Below are 14,028 nucleotides of genomic sequence, written 5' to 3' on the forward strand. Positions count from 1 at the left end.
GGAGGATCAGTATGTTCTTTATGCCTTTAGTTATAGTCCACATTTTAAGGATTTAGTTAATGATTTTGCATTTTATTTGTGTGCCTTTGTTGTAGAGACAGGATAGTGGATATAGTTGGAAATCAGGTTATCAGTTATTTTTTAAGGCTAACCTGAAAAATCCACTTCTACAGTGTTTTTGAACATATATGTGGGTAACCTGAGTGTCTACTGACCCACAAAATGTGAAATAAACCCATCCAGTCCTTTGTTTGTAGTCTGCACAAGTCTTACAACACAGAGAAAAATGCTCCGTTTCAAATTTGCTCTCCTTGTGATGTCACAGTGGGATTCTGGTAAAAAAAAAATAATCCCCTCCCCTCCCCTGATATCTCCACCCCTGGACTCCACCCCCAGCCTAAAACAAAACTTTTGCGCAGGTCTGCCATTTGTATTCTCGCTACAGAGGAGTGAAGTCTATGGGGAAAACTCAGGGGGGGGGGGGGGGGGCTCATTGCATTTAAAGAGACACACACACCAAAAAGGAAGGTTGTGAGAGAGCTGGTTTATACAGGGTCACAATCCTCCTCTGGTGCTTGATTCATGTTATATTTTGACCAAAGCACAGCACAGATGTTTCATTTAGACCTCAGGGGACTGTTTGAAAAGCGGGATAATATGTCCTCTTTAAACAGAAACGATAGGTCAAATACAGAGGATTAATTCCCTCAAAAGCAGAACTTTTATTTGACAAAACACATAAACGACTGAAAAAGACGGCACAAAGAGGACATGGTCAATAATAACACACAAGACTACAAGAACGGAAATCTTTTTTCTCTGAAATAAGACAAAAAGAAACAAATCTATAAGAGTGTGAAAACTGTTTCTGAAATAATGATTTTAGACAAACTCATCGATACATTTCTGATGTTTGTGCAAATTTTGAAATAAATCTGATTTATATGTATCCTCTTTTCACTTTCACTACACTATAAAAAATATCTGAAATATTCTAACACTAAAATCTTGTAGTCTCATTAAGATCACTAAGTTCTTAAACTGCCGATTCATTCTGAACGTTTCCTTTTCCCTCCTTCAGTGTTTGGATCCGTTCACCATCGGTGTTTTGTATTTCCTCAGCTGTTCCAGGAAGCCTGGGTTTGGCGAGGAGGCGGGACGAGCTGATTTGACCAATGACAGAGCAGCGTCAAAGGACAGGCCCTCACATGACATCAGGCAGCCAATGACCACCGCAGGAGCCCGCGAAACACCGGCATTGCAGTGGACCAACACCACGCCTTTCTAAAGAGGAAACAGGAAACAGGTATTATTGAAGCTGCAGTGACTGATTTCAGCCTCTCGGGCAGAAGAGAATAAAAGAGAAATCTTATTTTGAAATGGCCATGTTCAGACACATTTATCTCGTATCTCTCGAGTTTAAAAGCATAAAATGGACATTTTCTTGGACACCAGAAAAAGTTCCCGTTTTCAGGAGATAGCAAGCTTTACTGTCTCAAAACCAGCTTTGTTTTTCAGAGAAAAAAGACAATAATCTTGTTCAATCCTGAGGGGAAAACAATCGTAATCAAAGGGAAATGGAGGAATTTAAAATGTTTGGAGCATGTCCGCTTGGGGCTTCCGTAGTTGTATTCTATTGTGTGGTACCGGACTCACATGCTTCACATGTCTATCGAAAATCCGCTGCTCTGAATAGTGTTAACTGCTTTTTTGTCACCAAAAAGTGGGGGCTATTGACAAATGGCTAATGCGTTTCGGCTCGTGGCCTTCATCAGGGTCATCAAGAAACAGATTAACAAACATCATTTAAATAGGGAAGGTACACAATTGAAGGAAATGCAAAAAGAAATCAAAAAGGTAGGGACAACCAATCAAATGCCTCCACATATGTGTGTATCAGCCGATAGGGCACATGCAAGGTGGGCTGGTTTGTTGGCCAGGTAACATGGAGGTGAAGGGCGTGTCTAACAAAAACAAGGCTGACATCACAACTGGTCAACGGGTAGGGATCAAGGGGAGTCACAGAGCAGAAAGTCATCAGTCAAAGCATCTACAACCTGACGCATCGTCCTCCAACAACTTCAACCTACTTTTAAAAAGATCGAAAGAAACCAAATAAATGACTGTCCTAATTACAAACAAAATTCTTATGTGGTAATGGCGGTCTTAACTGAAAGTCCGAGCCAGTCTGATGCAGTATAAAAATCCTTTATTAGCAGGACGTGTCTAGTCTAAGCGTTTCGATTTAACTGAGTCTTCGTCAGGACATGTGCCCTGGACTTTCAGTTACCTCACAATGAACTTTATTTGTAATGAGGACAGTCGTTTATTTATTAGCCATCTGACCTCGGTCCCCTAACCTTAAAGGGCGCCTCATTTTTCTTTCTTCAACCTTTTTCTATTATCCATGACTTTAGCCAAAAAGAGAAAACATGACGCTGTTGCAGTGGCGCTCTCTGGCCAACAGGGGGCTCTACCTACCAGCAGACAGAGCCGTTCATGCCCTGACATGCAGGACAATGAGCCACACCACAAATTTGCTCTTTAGGTAATAGACGTGTTGTTCATTAGTGTCTTGAGAGCCTCATTAGCTTCTCCATTACAGCCTCTATTTTCCTTCACATGGAGGGTTTACACAACAGCAGCGTATCTAACAGGCTGAACGCAGCGCTGAGCTCATTAATGTCAATCTGTTCATTCAAAGAAGAGGAGGAGGAGGAAGACGAGAGCTTAAAGACGTCGCAGTGCTCCGTCAAACAGGCTGTTTGTTTAAGCGGATCAAATTCAGTAAGGCGCTGTCTCAAATACTAAAATAATTAGATACAGACCTCAGAATATTTCCCCCCCCTGTAGGAGCAGTTCAAGGACGCCATCGCACATGACAACCATGAAGTTATAACCTTGACTGGCAAAGTTGCAACAACATTAAGCAACAGGCAGGGGCGCTGTAAGGGGGAGAAAAGTTAGGACGATTCTAAGGGCCCATAACTGACAGGGTCCCTTAGAAAATCTTTAGCAGCAAAAAGTAGCAAAAGTTACAATGGCAAGAAAAAACTTCTCTTCTCTCTCCTTCCCTCTGGGGCCCCCTAACTGGTCTGGGGCCCCAAGCAGTTGCCTGTCTTGCCTGTTGACAAGCAGCGCCTCTGTACACACATCAAGCCTATTTTTTCCCCCACCCCAAAGAGCACCTGTTTGCTGTTCAGCTTTATTGAGGACCTACTCAACATTACCATACGATACACTTTATTGTCCCCTTGGGGAAATTTGTCTTGGACTCAAACATTCAGCCACTTCTACTGGAATCAATAAATAATGATGTCATTGATGTCAAATAAATCCTGGCATCTGGACGTAAAGGATATTGATGTAAAAAATTATAGGCAATGTGGGACCCAAATCTTCACCCCACCCAAAAAACAATCACCCCTGTATTTCTTAAAGTCACTTTTAAATGATTATGTACATTTAAGGATGTCTCTTTTTTTCATACCTGATTTGTAAGTTTCGTTAAGTTGATGAAAACGTACAAAACCTAATTAGCATGGCCCCCCACTTTCGGTATCTGTTCCTTAGCCCTAAGCTCAGTCACATGATGCTGTCGTTGTCATGACAGCGTTCATACCTGAATTGCTTTCCAGCCAGATGGCCTGCTGGGTAATGTGACCCTGCTTTTAAAAAAAAAGCATCAGTTTGATTATCAGGGCTGGAATTACCCCTTACAGTCCTCAGAAACATATCATAATGAACACACACACTTCCCGTAATCATACACCCCTAATGACTGCCTAATGAGTGTGAGTGTGAGTGTGTGTGTGTGTGTGCGTGTGTGTGTGTGTGTGTGTGTGTGTGTGTGTGTGTGTGTGGTATCATGTTAAGGTGAACTGCAGGCTTCTCCTTTAAAAGCTTGTATGACACTGAGATCTGATCTGTGTGCGCTTTAATAAAACATGAACAAAACTAAACATCTATTATTCAAAACAGAGGAGGGGGAGGTGGTGGTGGTGGTGGGGGGAGGTGGGGTACTTCAACATGGGTCATCCTCATTTTAAGACCCTAACATGTGTTTTTCTTCCCATAATCCCTTGCTGTCATGGGATTGTTTCTTGTTGTTGGACTTGATTGGGTTGTTTGGTTTAACTGAGGTGGAGCGGCTCTCACTAAGGTTGTATGAATGTTCAATACTTAATAACACCTCAGCTCTATGTTTCCTCATCCCTATGTTCCCTCAACCCTATGATCCCTCAGCCCTATGTTCCCTCAGCCCTATGTACCCTCAGCCCTATGTACCCTCAGCCCTATATTCCCTCAGCCCTACGTTTCCTCAGCCCTATATCCATCAACCCTATGTTCCCTCAACCCTATATCCATCAACCCTATGTTCCCTCAATAGGTTCCCTCAGCCGTATGTTCCCTCAACCCTGTGTTCCCTCAACCCTATGTTCCCTCAACCCTGTGTTCCCTCAGCCCTATGTTCCCTCAGCCTTATGTTCCCTCAATCCTATGTTCCCTCAACGCTATGTTCCCTCAGCCCTAGGTTCTCTCAGCCGTATGTTCCCTCAACCTTGTGTTCCCTCAACGCCATGTTCCCTCAGCCCTATGTTCCCTCAGCCCTATGTACCCTCAGCCCTATATTCCCTCAGCCCTACGTTTCCTCAGCCCTATATCCATCAACCCTATGTTCCCTCAACCCTATATCCATCAACCCTATGTTCCTTCAATAGATTCCCTCAGCCGTATGTTCCCTCAACTCTGTGTTCCCTCAACCCTATGTTCCCTCAACGCTATGTTCCCTCAGCCCTAGGTTCCCACTGCCTTATGTTACCTCAACCCTTTGTTCCCTCAGCCCTGTGTTCCCTCAATCCTATGTTCCCTCAACGCTATGTTACCTCGACCCTATGTTCCCTCAGCCTTATGTTCCCTCAATCCTATGTTCCCTCAACGCTATGTTCCCTCAGCCCTATGTTCCCTCAGCCGTATGTTCCCTCAACCTTGTGTTCCCTCAATGCTATGTTCCCTCAGCCCTAGGTTCCCTCAGCCCTATGTTCCCTCAGCCTTATGTTCCCTCAATCCTATGTTCCCTCAACGCTATGTTCCCTCAGCCCTGTGTTCCCTATGTTTCCTCAACCCTATGTTCCCTCAGTCCTATGTTCCCTCAACCCTATGTTACCTCAGCCCTTTGTTCCCTCAGCCTTATGTTCCCTCAGCCCTATGTTCCCTCAATCCTATGTTCCCTCAACCCTATGTTCCCTCAACCCTATGTTCCCTCAATAGGTTTCCTCAGCCGTATGTTCCCTCAACCTTGTGTTCCCTCAACGCTATGTTCCCTCAGCCCTATATTCCCTCAGCCCTATGTACCCTCAGCCCTATATTCCCTCAGCCCTACGTTTCCTCAGCCCTATATCCATCAACCTTATGTTCCCTCAACCCTATATCCATCAACCCATATGTTCCCTCAATATGTTCCCTCAATAGGTTCCCTCAGCCGTATGTTCCCTCAACCCTGTGTTCCCTCAACCCTATGTTCCCTCAACGCTATGTTCCCTCAGCCCTAGGTTCCCACTGCCTTATGTTACCTCAACCCTGTGTTCCCTCAGCCCTATGTTCCCTCAGCCGTATGTTCTCTCAATCCTATGTTCCCTCAACGCTATGTTCCCTCAGCCCTATGTTCCCTCAGCCGTATGTTCCCTCAACCTTGTGTTCCCTCAATGCTATGTTCCCTCAGCCCTAGGTTCCCTCAGCCCTATGTTCCCTCAGCCTTATGTTCCCTCAATCCTATGTTCCCTCAACCCTATGTTCCCTCAGCCCTGTGTTCCCTATGTTCCCTGAGCCCTATGTTCCCTCAGACTTATGTTTCCTCAACCCTATGTTCCCTCAGTCCTATGTTCCCTCAACCCTATGTTCCCTCAGCCCTTTGTTCCCTCAGCCTTATGTTCCCTCAGCCCTATGTTCCCTCAATCCTATGTTCCCTCAACCCTATGTTCCCTCAATAGGTTTCCTCAGCCGTATGTTCCCTCAACCTTATGTTCCCTCAGCCCTAGGTTCCCACTGCCCTATGTTCCCTCAGCCCTATGTTCCCTCAGCTTTATGGTCCCTCAACCCTATGTTCCCTATGTTTCCTCAGCCCTATGTTCCCTCAGTCCTATGTTCCCTCAACCCTATGTTCCCTATGTTCCCTCAGTCCTATGTTCCCTCAACCCTATGTTCCCTATGTTTTAATGAGTGATTAATGCTTTCTACCATTTCCCAGGAAATCCTCCAAACTTTGTTTTTATCTTCTAAACATGAGGATCGTTTTTATTACTTTAAATTAATACCTTCAATTTCAAAGATGTTATAGATTTTATAGACCACACTATTCATTTCTGCAATGATAAATACAAAATAAATAAAGTATAATCTGCATTAAATGGTAGTAACATGTTACTTCATTGCGAGCCTGCTGGATGAAGTCACAGCAGTCCTTCATGTGGAGCAGAATATCAGCGTCTGGATGATCCATGATGCTGACGGTCCGATAGATGAAGAGATCAGGAAACACGTTCTCCACCCCGAAGGCCACGTTCAGGATGTGAGACACCTGCAGAGGAGGAGGAGACTTTATCTTTAATATGTCACAGAGAACAATCAAAAAGTGTGAGTGATAAATACACACAATCACACAAATGAAAATCAGCATCATAAGCTCTTTATATAACAATCTTCACATGTGTGGTTTTCTAAATTTACACATTGATTAATTTAAAGATGCTGATGGGTGTTTGAAGAGACTCACCTTGTGTTTTCTCAGAGTGCTAAAGTCATGGGCAGCATCTTGGGAACCTGTACACACAAACACATACCCATAAAAGTCAAAACACCACATTTATGTGAATTAAACTTTTTGTTTTTTGAGCAGATTTAGAGAATTTTGCAGGAAATAAGGCTAAAAAAAAAAACATTCAGCTGCTCTGTTGGTTGTTTTGTTGATACACACAAACACAATAACAATTTTAACTCTGAATATCTTTACACACACAGACACACAATTTAATATTGAAGTCTTTTATGAGCAAAATTAGAACAATGAATTGATTTTTTTATTTTGTTAATTTGTTTTTGTTTTGTATAATATAGTGCCAAACAAAGCTTTCTAATGTTGTTGTTTTGGTCGTCATGGTTTAGACTTCGTTTTTAATCAAGTCGCTGTCCAGAGTGCTGAACCAAACAGTTAACCTGAGTCCCTCCTGCAGAGTGTCTGCTGCAGGTCACAGGGTCATTTATGTTCCACCTGCTAACAGGTGAGCCCTGATAGGTCACATCTCCCCCTGTACTCCCCTCCCCCTCTTCACCACCAGCACCAACGTCTGGACTCAGGTTTCTCTGAAGCTGAGCTGAACGTGTCGGCGGACTGAAGGTGACTTCCAGGGCAGGAGCGCTTCCCGAGGGGAGGGGGTGGAATAATCCAATCGTTTGGAGTGTCTTCTTTCTTCATGAGGAGAAATTCATGTTTAAGAAGTCCTCATTGAGGCCCAACCTTATTTGTTAACCAGAGTTTACCACTGTTGATTTGATCAGCGTGTAATGCAGAGCTGGTCAAGTTATCTAAACAAATTTTAATGTGAAGAAAACATTAACTTTTGGCTACATGTAGTCCAGATGTATATGTTTTAAAACATAAAGATCCTTAAAAGTCTTGAAGTATTACCTTTGATTTAAAAATGTAAAGACAGGGTTGGTAATTTCCTCCAGATCCACTTTTTAAGATTTTGGTTGAAATTGTCTTTAGGTCCTGACAGAAATTAATAACTCATGTTCTCTGAAAAAGGAACAAAGAAAATCCGTCATCTGTATCAGGTGTAAGCCTGTAAAAACTTTGACCAACGTCTGCCACAAGGTACCAATCTGATGAACCAATCACAAGCCTCCCTGTCTCCCTGCTCGTTCTCTACCTCCACACTCAAAGCACGTCACAGATGATGGAGACATGAGACAACGTAGTTTCTACACAATGCAAGAGATGAGCTGAGGTCAGCTTCTGGAGAAATGGCACTCGTGCATGTAGGTGAGGGGCGTGACTTTTGAGGGAGCACAGAGGAAAGGGGGTTCAGACGGAGCACTAAGGGAATGCTACTTTCAAAATCATGCTAGTTTTTCTAAAATTATCAACCCTGCCTTTAAGGCATACAATGTCTTTTAAAAAATAAAATGTTGTGTGACACAAAATAAAACGTGCAGTAAGTGACAAAGTCCCTCTCAATCCATTTTCTTTTTGGTAGGTTTCTTCACCTTTTTCCAAACATTGAGTTGAAATACTGAAGTTTGACTTTTAGTTGGCTCCCACAGGTCTTAGTCAGTAATTATCTGTTACGTTCACTCACCCAGCAGCAGGAAGGGCTTGACGATGCCAACCTGCACGTCCCAGGAAGTGTCGGGGACGTATCCCAGCATCGTCTCAGGGGGCACGGGGTCTTCAACCACGGTGATCGTGGAGCCCTTCCAGGTCTCGATGATGCGGCGGCCGCTCAGTGATGTCACACGGGTGCATTGCTTCCTGAGCCGTGTGCGAGGGAAACTCTGGATCTCCTCTGTCAGAGACTGCATGACTGGACCAGACTGGAACCTTAGGAGGATTAAAAGGTAATCAGATGAATTTCAAATACATGAATATGTTGTAAATAAGAGGTTGTATTTTTCTGTGGTGTTCCTCAGGGTTCAATCCTGGGTCCTATTGTGTTTACATCGTTCTCCAAAGTCCCCTCAAACGATGTTTAATATGTATTTTTACTGATTGCTATGCAGATGAAGTTGGACAGGAGGTTTTTTCTTCAGATTAAAGCTGCTTTTAGTTAAAAAATGTGATCTTTAAAGCTTGATATATCTTCTGTACAGAAGCCAAGAGGGGACATTTTTTTTTATCTCTGTTTTCCCATGATAACCAGTGAATTTCATTTTCTTAGGATATCAACTAACTTATCTTTGTACCTCAGGATAACAACCCTGTTTTCCATTGATTCTAAAAGTTCAGCCATTTTCCTGAGATCTATCACAGGAAAACCAGCGTTGATATCCCAAGTTAACAAAATAAATACATAGAGATCTCAAGGAAACAACATAAATCTATTGGTTATCATCGACGTTGTTCTCCTCTTAGGTTACAAGATAAGAGTTGACTTCGAAGGAAAACCAACATTTACTCGTTAACATTGGAAAACAAAATAAAATGTATGCATGCATTTCCGCTTAGGGTTCCCGTACACTTTGTTATTCAAAACACTACTATTCTTTACTTTCCTGCAATGTCCAATTGTCCTAAGAACGAAATGTAAATCTTGGCCAGTGGAAAATAATCCCCAAGACCCTCTTAAAAAATATTCTAAGACTCCATCATAGCTCATTATTTAGCTCTATTATTTTTAATATGTTCGTTTAGGAATAACATGTTCTGCATTAAGGGTCGTGTTTACAGCTGAGCTTCAGATCATGAAGTACTGCAGTGGCGTGATAGAATATGTTGGATTTGGCTTGATTAATTCTCCTCCTCTTCCTTGGTGGTTATTGTTTGGTAAATCCATCCTCAGAAACAAAATCTATGTGTTTCCTTTGAGCAGCATGTGAAGTGTTTCTTTTGGCTTTTTAAAGTTGGAGAAGATTGCTAAATATAGCCTCTCTTTTCACCTTCCCTGGAAGGTGAAATGCTTGAAGTGAATGCCGTAGTGAATGCTTGAATGCTGAAAAGCTTTTAATCAGATCCTCTTAAAGTTCTCATGTGACATCCATCTTTGTCTTTTTCTGGCTCTCCATCAAGCCAAGAACTCAGACCGAGATCCTGCTGATGATCTCTGTAAGACTTTCTGCACATGCTAACTCCTACAGCTGTATATCACTGCAATCTCTGCAATTGTATATATAAATAAATCCTTCTCGACAGTGGCATGATAGTATTCTGTCAAACACTATAAACATGCATCTTCGGTGATCTGAAAGCACCTGAAGGATTCTATGTTGGGGTTTTTTAATGCACCCTTAAGGACTCATTTAGATATAGCCATTCACACATGTTAAGGTTGTTTAAGCTGTATCCAACCACATCCTTTTAGCAGTTTATATGTGAATGTTTCCTTGGCCACTTTTAAAGCATGCACGACTGGAAGATGCAAGTTAAGGCTGGGGAATGCAGTTTTTGGGGAAAACAGCTAGAGTTAGCTAGATTTAGAAAGTATGCAAATGGGAGAAAAAGGTCAAAAACAATTCCCCATAAGCGCATGAATGTGCTCTGCAGCTGTTATTCTGCAGGATGAGGTAAATGTCATTCATAATATTGTATCTTATAGTTACCAATCAGATACATTAAGACACTCTAGGCTCATATCTCATGGATTAAACAACAAACTAACCACATAAATAGGTCTATTAAGAGTTGGTATAATTTTCTTTGTTTGATAAAAACCTGTTTCTTCAGATGCTCAGCTTCGGTCCGGCCTCTGCTCAGACTGGTTCTGGTTCAGCTGATGGCAGTTTAAACTCCAGACACAGAGCAGGTGATCCGCTTCAGTTTGCAGAAAAGGAGCAAAGGTCGTCTTTTATCATCTTCCGGTCGAGGAGGAAAACACTTGAAAACTCTGGGTCAGGTTTTTTTTTTGTACGCTGGACAAACCAGGTCCACATTAGACCAGGTCCAGAGTTGACCCAGTTTAACCAGCTTCAGGCCTCTCTGAGTTAAACTGTGGAGAGGACTGAGTCTGCAAGAGGGGAGGCTGAAGTGCTGCTGTGCAACATGAAACCTGCCGTCTGTCAGCCTGTCACTGTAGTGCTCTACAATGGTGACAAATCCATGCACTTAGAATAAAGACCTGCACAAAAATCACTCTAATCAAATAAATAAAGTACTACATGATGTCATAAACATTAACTTACAGTGTATGGCCCCTTTATTGGATTCACATTTTACTTAAGGAAAAAGAGTACATTCAATCCTTTTTTTCTATGTAATAACTTCATAAATAATGACAAGAATCCTAGATAATGTAAAAATATTAATATAGTAAAGGTAGAAGATGATGTTTCACATGTTGTCCACAAGGGGGAGCCACATCCTTGCCATCACGAGCTGCTACAGCCTAATGAAATAAAAACCTGAATGAGTTAAATAAAATAAAACACTTTTTCACAATCATGTTCAAAGTTTTATGACCACAGGTTTTCTTCTAAGGACAAAAGAAAGGCTAAATGTGTGATCAACCAAAAAGAGTTAATTTAATAAAAACTGGCCACAATGAAAACCTCTCATATTGTCTGATTATCACGATTAACGATGTATGAAATAACTAAACATACAGGAGTCGAAGTGCCCTTATTTACAGGAGCATATATATTTGAATTTCATTAAATGTCTGAGTTCCTTCCTGGCTTTGTCTCATTGCAGATTCCTGCTCCACAGAAGATGAACCCTCAGGTTTTACAGGCCTCATTGGACTTTAAATAGATCAATAGATAGGTATAGTTAGTGAGGTAGGATATTAAGGTAGGTAGTCGTAGCTGGTTTGCTCGGTAGGTAGCTCAGTTGGGGGGTTGACATTTGCTGGTAGGTTTTTGTGTCACTGCAGTGTCTGAATGAATGAGTCTGTCCTCAATTTCCAATAAATGTACTTACCTACCTACTGACCAACCGACCAGCCTGCCTACCTACCAACTTATCTATAACTATTACCTACCTACCTACCAAACAAGCTACTTACCAACCTACCTACCTACCAAGAGAGGTACCTGACTACCTACCTACCTACTGAGCTACCTACATGCCTACCTCCTACCAAGCGAGTTACTGAACTAGAACTACCTACATACCTTACACTCCCTACCTTCTTACCAACGACCTACCTACCAACCTACCAATTGGCTAACCTGATACCTTCAACGACCTAACTACCAAGCGAGCTACCCACCTACCTACAAGTGTCTACCTCCCAATTGAGCTACCTAGCTATACCTACAGCTACCTACCTGATCATACTGTACCTACCGAGCTAGCCACCTACGACTACCTACCTTAATATACCCATAACCGCATACCTACCTACCAAACTGAGCTACCTACATACCTACATCCTGTCACTCATTCACAGAGAGTGAAAAGTGCATCATTGTCCAAATTTAAAAGTATCTAATTTCTGCTCCAATTGTCTCTTAAAAAACAACAACAAACACACAGATTGATCATGTGCTGAAGAAGTGAGGGATCATGGGAATTTTAAACATTAGACATCTAAGCTCAGAACATATACAGCTACATATTATACCCTAAAAGATTTCCGTCTATCTGCATGTGGCTATAATACGCTGAGGATAGTGAGTTCATCAGTGTTACAGGGAAACGCTCTTTAAGCTCCACCCTCAGGACAAACTCTGCAGTTTAACTTTACCTTGAGCCTCTGAAGCAAAATCAATAATTGTTGAAGATCATTTTCAATCCTCTGCAATACTCTGTGTGTGTGTGCGTGCGTGCATGATTGCGTGTGTGGACAGCTGCGCTCTTATTTATGTTGGACCAGATTCTGGTAGTTTCCAAGAATATTTCCAGGGAGAGAGAGAGAGTTTCTGGGTGAAATCAGAGCTTCACAGCCACACACACACACACACACACACACACACACACACACACACACACACACACACACACACACACACACACACACACACACACACACACACACACACACACACACACACACACACACACACACACACACACACACACACACACACACACACACACACACACACACACACACACACACACACACACACACACACACACACACACACACACACACACACAAAGAGAGAAAGTTCAACTTAAGGTGTTTGTTTTGTGTTGAGAAAAAGATGAGGAGAGGAAACAAAGAAGGAAAGGAGAAGTAAGTGGGGGAAACAAAGAAATGGGAGGAAAGGAAAGGAAACAAGTAAAAAGGAGGAGAGGAAACAAGAAAGGTCAAGGATCAGCGAGGACAGTGGATGAAAAGAGGAGGAGATGACCATACAAGAGGAGAGGAAAGAAAAGGACACAAGAGGAGAAGAAAGGCAATGAAACAAGGAGAGGAAAGTTGAGGAAGTAAAGGAGTAATGAGGGGAAGTGAGGATACAATAAGAGGGAAGAAGGTGAGAGGAAAGGTAATGAGACAAAGAGAGAACAGGAGTGTGAAAGTGAGGAAACCTGGAGAAAAGGAGAGGAGGGATGGATGTGTATGTGCAAGTGAGTTTAACACCAACAAACAGCAACACCCAGCAGAGTATTAGAAAAGAAAATTAAAGAAGGAAGGGGGAACAAGAGGAGGGAGGAAGGAATGAGAGAAGGAAGAGAAAAGGACATTTCAGAGGAAATAAGTAAGAAGCAAGGGAAAAAATAGTTGAGAAGAGGAAACAAAAAAAGAGCGAAAAAGAGCAAGGAAGGGAAGGAGGAAAGGGAAAGAAGGAAACAAGAAAGAAGTGGAAACAAGAGGAGAAAAGAAGAAAGGGGAAAAAGAATAGGTGAAAGAACAAAAAAGGGAAAAAGAGAAGGAACGAAGGAAATGAAAACATGAGAAAGAAAGATAGATGGTAAGAAAGACAGAAAGGCAAACAGGATAATAATAATAATAAAAGGAAGGAATAACAAGAGGAGGAAAGAAAGAAGTGACGGATCGAAGGGAAAGTGCTGACTCAGATCTCTGAGCTGAACCATGAGTCAGAAACCTGTGTGTGTGTGTGTGTGTGTGTTGGCCGTAACTGACATGGGAAGCTCCTCCAACATCTGACAACCATTAGTGCTGTCACACACACACACACACACACACACACACACACACACACACACACACACACACACACACACACACACACACACACACACACACACACACACACACACACACACACACACACACACACACACACACACACACACACACACACACACACACACACACACACACACACACACACACACACACACGGTCATTCCCAGTTTTAATGGACCAGTTGCAGGACCTGTTGATATAACAGGCCTGCTGGGGT

General features: G+C 42.4%; 1 protein-coding gene across 1 annotated transcript; it reads right to left on the reverse strand.

The window, feature by feature from the left end:
* Positions 1-966: 966 nt before the first annotated feature.
* Positions 967-10,699, reverse strand: dusp19a (dual specificity phosphatase 19a). The gene is made up of 5 exons (XM_061054668.1): positions 10,427-10,699; positions 8,358-8,599; positions 6,773-6,819; positions 6,425-6,577; positions 967-1,284 (listed from the first exon to the last, which is right to left on the reverse strand). The coding sequence occupies exons 2-5, from the start codon at positions 8,578-8,580 to the stop codon at positions 1,078-1,080; spliced, it is 630 nt and encodes a 209-aa protein (XP_060910651.1). The 5' UTR covers positions 8,581-8,599; positions 10,427-10,699; the 3' UTR covers positions 967-1,077.
* Between the last annotated feature and the right edge of the window lie 3,329 nt (positions 10,700-14,028).

This window comes from Labrus mixtus, chromosome 13, assembly GCF_963584025.1.
Source record: "Labrus mixtus chromosome 13, fLabMix1.1, whole genome shotgun sequence".
Taxonomy (NCBI): domain Eukaryota; kingdom Metazoa; phylum Chordata; class Actinopteri; order Labriformes; family Labridae; genus Labrus; species Labrus mixtus.